Below are 5,800 nucleotides of genomic sequence, written 5' to 3'. Positions count from 1 at the left end.
TAGTAGTGTCCACTCAAAAAAGTATGCTCGAATTCTCGAATTATGTACTCGAATTGATACAATGTATGCTGAAATTCATATAAAATATGCTGAAATATAGTGTTTTTGTACCAAAAATAGTGGCGTAAAAGACGATTGTTGGGTGGACTCGAATCGTTGTAAAGAAATAAATTCCCGACTCTCACCCATCAATTTGCCATAGGAGTTTGCATTTATCTCGTAGTAGTGTCCACTCAAAAAAGTATGCTCGAATTCTCGAATTATGTACTCGAATTGATACAATGTATGCTGAAATTCATATAAAATATGCTGAAATATAGTGTTTTTGTACCAAAAATAGTGGCGTAAAAGACGATTGTTGGGTGGACTCGAATCGTTGTAAAGAAATAAATTCCCGACTCTCACCCATCAATTTGCCATAGGAGTTTGCATTTATCTCGTAGTAGTGTCCACTCAAAAAAGTATGCTCGAATTCTCGAATTATGTACTCGAATTGATACAATGTATGCTGAAATTCATATAAAATATGCTGAAATATAGTGTTTTTGTACCAAAAAAATGGCGTAAAAGACGATTGTTGGGTGGAATCGAATCATTTTGTAAAGAAATAAATTCTCAACTCACAGCCACCAATTTGTCATGGCAGTTTGCATTTATCTCATCCTACTATCATTCGGGAAGTATGCTCGAAATCATGTTCTCAAATTAATACCATGTATGCTGAAATTCATACCAAATAGGCTGAAATTTACAATTTTTGTACCAGAAATGGTGATGCAAAAACGATTGTTGGGTGGACGAGATTCATTGTAAGGAAATAGATTCCCAACTCACGGCCATCAATTTGTCATGGCATTTTGCATTTATCCTATCCTACTGTCATTCAGGATGTATGCTCGAATTAACCATATATGTACTCAAATTAATACAATGAAGGCTGAAATTCATACAAAATATGCTGAAATTTACCATTTTTGTACCAGAAATGGCAGTCTGCATTTATAACGCTGTGCAGAAACGAGAATCGTGGTTTTAAACAACAAGCCACTGTTGGAACTTGGCAAAATAGCTTCAATGTAACTACAACTTCAATATTTAATTAAACATTCCTTCTTCAATGTAAAGTTACAAAATAACAGGATAATATTATCTATTCAAAACACCAACAAGCTATAGATACAAAATCATAATATAATATTATCTACTCAAAATACCAACGCAGCGATACATGCTCATATATCTTTACCGAACAATCCATTATCGTCAGATAGAATGGTTGCAGAAATACGTGCTCTGAAACTGTTGATTGTACATACCTTTTCATAGTTCCAAGCTTCATCGTCATCACGAGCATAACACTCCGCCCACAAACATGTGTAAATACCACAATTCAAATCAGCACCTTGTTGTCGGCAGAAAACGTGGTTCACCTTTTTATCCATTCTGTAATTGAACATTATCCTCATATACCCAACTAAGAAATTAGCCTAACAATAACAACAAACAATCAGTTAATATGAACAACATGCTCGTAATTAAATAACCATTTAAATATGAACTTACATAAGATCTTGCTGTTCCAAGTGACATGGATGTGTATATCGAGTTTCTAAATTCAAACTCTCTCTTCTCAATTACGTATACAAGTAAGAACCAGTGATATTTAATGTTAATTGGGAACAACAAATATCTACAACGATCCTTCAACTTTCTATCTAGTTGTTCTAATTTTCCCCTCGAATCATTTGTCAAATCTGATAAAAAATCACGATAGCCATCATCATTCAACTTCCGTTTTCTGTTCAATCTCTGTAACGCACCCAATACCTCATCCTAAGCATATAAAATAACAAATAATTACATTTACATTGAATATATACAAACAAATTATTCACTCTATTTTTATGTAAGAAAATACGAACCTGGACTGTCGTATCCATGCAGAATATTTCAAAACCATTTCTTACATTATACACACTCACAATTTTCATATAGCAATCGATGATATTGCCTTTCAATGCATTACCAAAAAGCAAATCACAGAAATCAATGCCAAATATTTTGAATCTTTCTCCCTCCCACACGCTGCCACTAAAAAAACAAGATTATGGTTAAATATCATAAAAAATAATAAATAAATATAAAAATACTGTGAATTGTACCTTAATCTTTCCCCCGTAAGATAATTCATTATTACATTGCGCTCCTTCTCGGATACTTCTTCACAAGCACAAAAATCTTCTCTACCCCTGAAAATTTTTAAGTTTTAGCTCGTCTTTATCAGCTGATATCTTCTCGTCTTCTATGTTTGTGTCTCCCTATGGAACAACAATATTGAAACAAAATTTAAAATAAATGAAATAATTCTAAACAAACCATAACAAAAATCATAACAATTAATATACATGATACCTCATCACTAAGTACAGTGTACTCTTTGCATTCTACAATGGCCTTTGTTTTGCGTCTTGGGGTGGAACTTGGAGGAGTGACAAACATGTCTGGCTTTCTCTTTTTCACACGATTAGTTCTTGTAAGTACATTCGTCACAATTGAAGATATAACATTTCTAACTGTGTCATTTTGTGAGCCAGATACACAATTAACATCATTACTTTCATCTATTATCTCTCTCGAAGACTCATCTGTGTGAACCTTATTTACTTCCACATCCACCTCAGTTAAACTAACACCGTCGCCTTTAATCACATTTTGAACGACATCAACATTATGGAATCCATTGTATCCACCTAAATCGATGTCAAAATCTTCAAACGAAACATTCTTATCGTCTTTTTTTCCAACATTCACCTCTCAATCTACCCGACCACCAACAACATTCTTTGTCACCATTCCATCATATTGACAACACCTTTGTTTAAGCATTTGAATTTCGTTGAATTGGTCTTCAACAAGTTTTTCCAATCTCTTAATTTTGTATATTGTTTCTGCATCCTTCATTTTAGACGACACCTGAAAATTCAACACCTAAATAAATCAACACTGATTCTTAATACATCCTAAAATCCATTTTGTGAATATATTTGTATACCTTTATATTTTCCTCCTTCTGATCAAATAGTTCCAATTCTTCACCAAATGGAATGATGTCAAACACCTTTCAGATATTAAAAAAGAAAAATTATCAACTTTGAAATACTCAAAAATTATTTGAAAACAAAAATACCTTCGTACAAGTGATTCTTTTGATCAAAGCCTCCGCTTCTTCAACTTTTAACGGAATCTTGCTTTCACACCACTTGAACAAACGGGGATATGTACGCGGGGATCCGGATACTATTCCTAACGAAGGAACTTTTTCGTACACCCAAGCCTACATAAATAATGATAAAATAAAAATTATGATACAAAATATTTATATAAAAGTTGTTACAAAAAATAATACAAACTCACCATCATCCCGACAACACAACCATCCAAGTATGTTTTCCTTCCAGATGCTCCTTCCGAATTCACAATATGTCCAGAAATTTTATCGCATAGAAATCTATGCGCAGCATCTCCCCATGAATATCCAAAGAAATTGGTCAAATCATCAATGTAAGAAAATACAAACCGGGGAGTCAAATAGGTACTCAGCGGAAATACTATGCAATTAAACGCAAACAAGATAAACATTCTAACAAAATCATCCAAATGTGAGTCATCTTCTGATTCGGCTATTAACAACAGATTTTCAGAAATCGACTTCCTCGTGGCTTTGATAAGCTTCCCTGCAAAATAACGTGACAAAAAATCCGACTTTGTTCCGAGCTCTTGGTTTACAGGTTGGCCTCCATGAGGTAGACCAATGACGATAGAAAATTTGAATGATGTGAAAGGGATGACGATGCCCTTTCCAAAGATAAAAGAGAGTGAATCAATGTTGAAACTCCTTAATACGACATCAACTCGGGTACTGTAGATAGACAATTTAGGCATCTTCAACCATTTACCAACAGGAGTACCAATGATCCTTGCTCGTTGCCTCTCATTCAGTTTTGGTTCAAGTTTGTTTATTACTTTTCTAAAATAAGTAGAAGAACATCGTGACATTGCATCTTTTCTGCTCTGCATTTTAGCATCATTTTCATCAACTTTCTTTTTAGCCATTTCTACATAAAAGAAAAAAAAATAACAATATCAATATACAGAATTAAAAACAACATAAACTTCTAAAATTAATCCACATATTTTGTACCATAAAATTTAGTAAAATAAAAAACAAGGCAAACAAAAACAGAAACACTGCCATCCTATCAAAAAAGATGAAAAACAATGAGATGGTGGTACATGATCGACAAAAATAATGGTTGTACTACCGACCGAAATAACTTATTTTGAAAATACAATCAAAGTTAATTTTGGAATTGAAATCATAATTGTATACATGACCACATATTATTTCAAACAGTCAAATTACAGCAAATACGAATCACTAATTCTGTACATGACCATAGATTTTTTGCATCTCTTTTGGTTATTGTGACAAGAGGGAACCAACTAGGCCATCCAAAATAATACAAAAGATATCTTATTTCTTGAAGCATTCATTTATAAGTTTTCATTTTGACCTTTATACATCCACTTCTTCTGAGGTCCACGAGATATATNAGAAATAATACAAAAAATATCTTATTTCTTGAAGCATTCATTTATAAGTTTTCGTTTTGACCTTTATACATCCACTTCTTCTGAGGTCCACGAGATATATCTAATGTAAAATTCCTTTACTACACTTTTTAGAACATTGTATTTATATCCACAAAATTAGATTGTAAAATGGAGATTTAAACTACGGAAAATATCAATTTTTACTTGCACTTGAGCACAATCTATTAATTTATCAACATCCCCAGCCTTATAACATCATGATACACGTACCTCTATATTTGAAATTCACACCAAACAAAGCCACTAAACTAGAAAAATAATCAATTAATAAAGAAAGGGAGAAAACTCCCCCAACAAAAATCAAACCATAGATTAATTTATGGCATTACATTACGTAAATAACATATATTTTTTTTAAAATATGAATCAATAATTTAGAGACATACCTGCAACAGTCGGCGAGAAGGATGATGAATGAGGCAACGAGGACAAATTCCTTCACAGCAGTCCAAACAAAGAAAATTCTTCTCATTCTTACAAATCGACAGAACATGCAAATAATTTTAAAAAAATGAAAAAACTTACAGTCCTCGAATATCAATGAAAATAACTTCTCCAATGAATAAACTATAAAAAATCGACAACAAACGTTGTAAGATCCACAAAAAACCACAAAAATATAAAAAAATTTCGAAAATGAAAAATCGGAGAAACTCACGGACTTTTCTCACTTGATTCTGTTTTTAACTCGTGCGCCTTACTAATGGTTCTCCGACGTTGTCAGAAGACCCTTTCGGCCGATGGGTTTCTCCGATCAGTGAAGAAAGCGGCTAGATTTTCTCAAACGAGAGTCGATTTCGTGGGTTGGGGGAAGGAGGGTTTTATCACACGAGAACAGAGGAGAGAAAATAGAAAAGGAATAATGGAGAAGTCTGGTCCAAACAAATCCTAATAATAGAAGTATGGTCTACATATATTATTTAAATATTAGCTGGAAAAAAAATCAAAGAGAAATTTGATTAATAATTGATTTAGGGACTCAAAACAAAATAAAATTGGATATAGGGAGTGCAGCATATGATTTTATTAATTGGGGACTATGCACAAATTTTAAGTTTTCATGGGGTATTTTTCAACAATCCTCCCTTAATCAAAGCTCTTCCAAATATCTTTTAAATAATACTTT

At 32.8% G+C, this 5,800-nt stretch overlaps 2 protein-coding genes across 2 annotated transcripts; both read right to left on the bottom strand.

Moving 5' to 3' along the window:
* Positions 1-1,232: 1,232 nt before the first annotated feature.
* Positions 1,233-2,835, bottom strand: LOC140958017 (uncharacterized). Its single transcript, XM_073415423.1, has 5 exons — positions 2,413-2,835; positions 2,163-2,318; positions 1,923-2,091; positions 1,564-1,833; positions 1,233-1,487 (listed from the first exon to the last, which is right to left on the bottom strand). Exons 2-5 carry the CDS (start codon positions 2,189-2,191, stop codon positions 1,233-1,235), a joined length of 723 nt encoding a protein of 240 aa, XP_073271524.1. The 5' UTR covers positions 2,192-2,318; positions 2,413-2,835.
* Positions 2,244-4,217, bottom strand: LOC140958016 (uncharacterized). The gene is made up of 6 exons (XM_073415422.1): positions 3,415-4,217; positions 3,188-3,334; positions 3,053-3,118; positions 2,832-2,973; positions 2,413-2,750; positions 2,244-2,318 (listed from the first exon to the last, which is right to left on the bottom strand). The coding sequence occupies exons 1-6, from the start codon at positions 4,111-4,113 to the stop codon at positions 2,244-2,246; spliced, it is 1,467 nt and encodes a 488-aa protein (XP_073271523.1). The 5' UTR covers positions 4,114-4,217.
* Between the last annotated feature and the right edge of the window lie 1,583 nt (positions 4,218-5,800).

This window comes from Primulina huaijiensis, chromosome 14, assembly GCF_012295235.1.
Source record: "Primulina huaijiensis isolate GDHJ02 chromosome 14, ASM1229523v2, whole genome shotgun sequence".
In the NCBI taxonomy this organism is placed as follows: Eukaryota; Viridiplantae; Streptophyta; class Magnoliopsida; order Lamiales; family Gesneriaceae; genus Primulina; species Primulina huaijiensis.
This window is presented reverse-complemented; position numbering and strand designations above follow the sequence as displayed.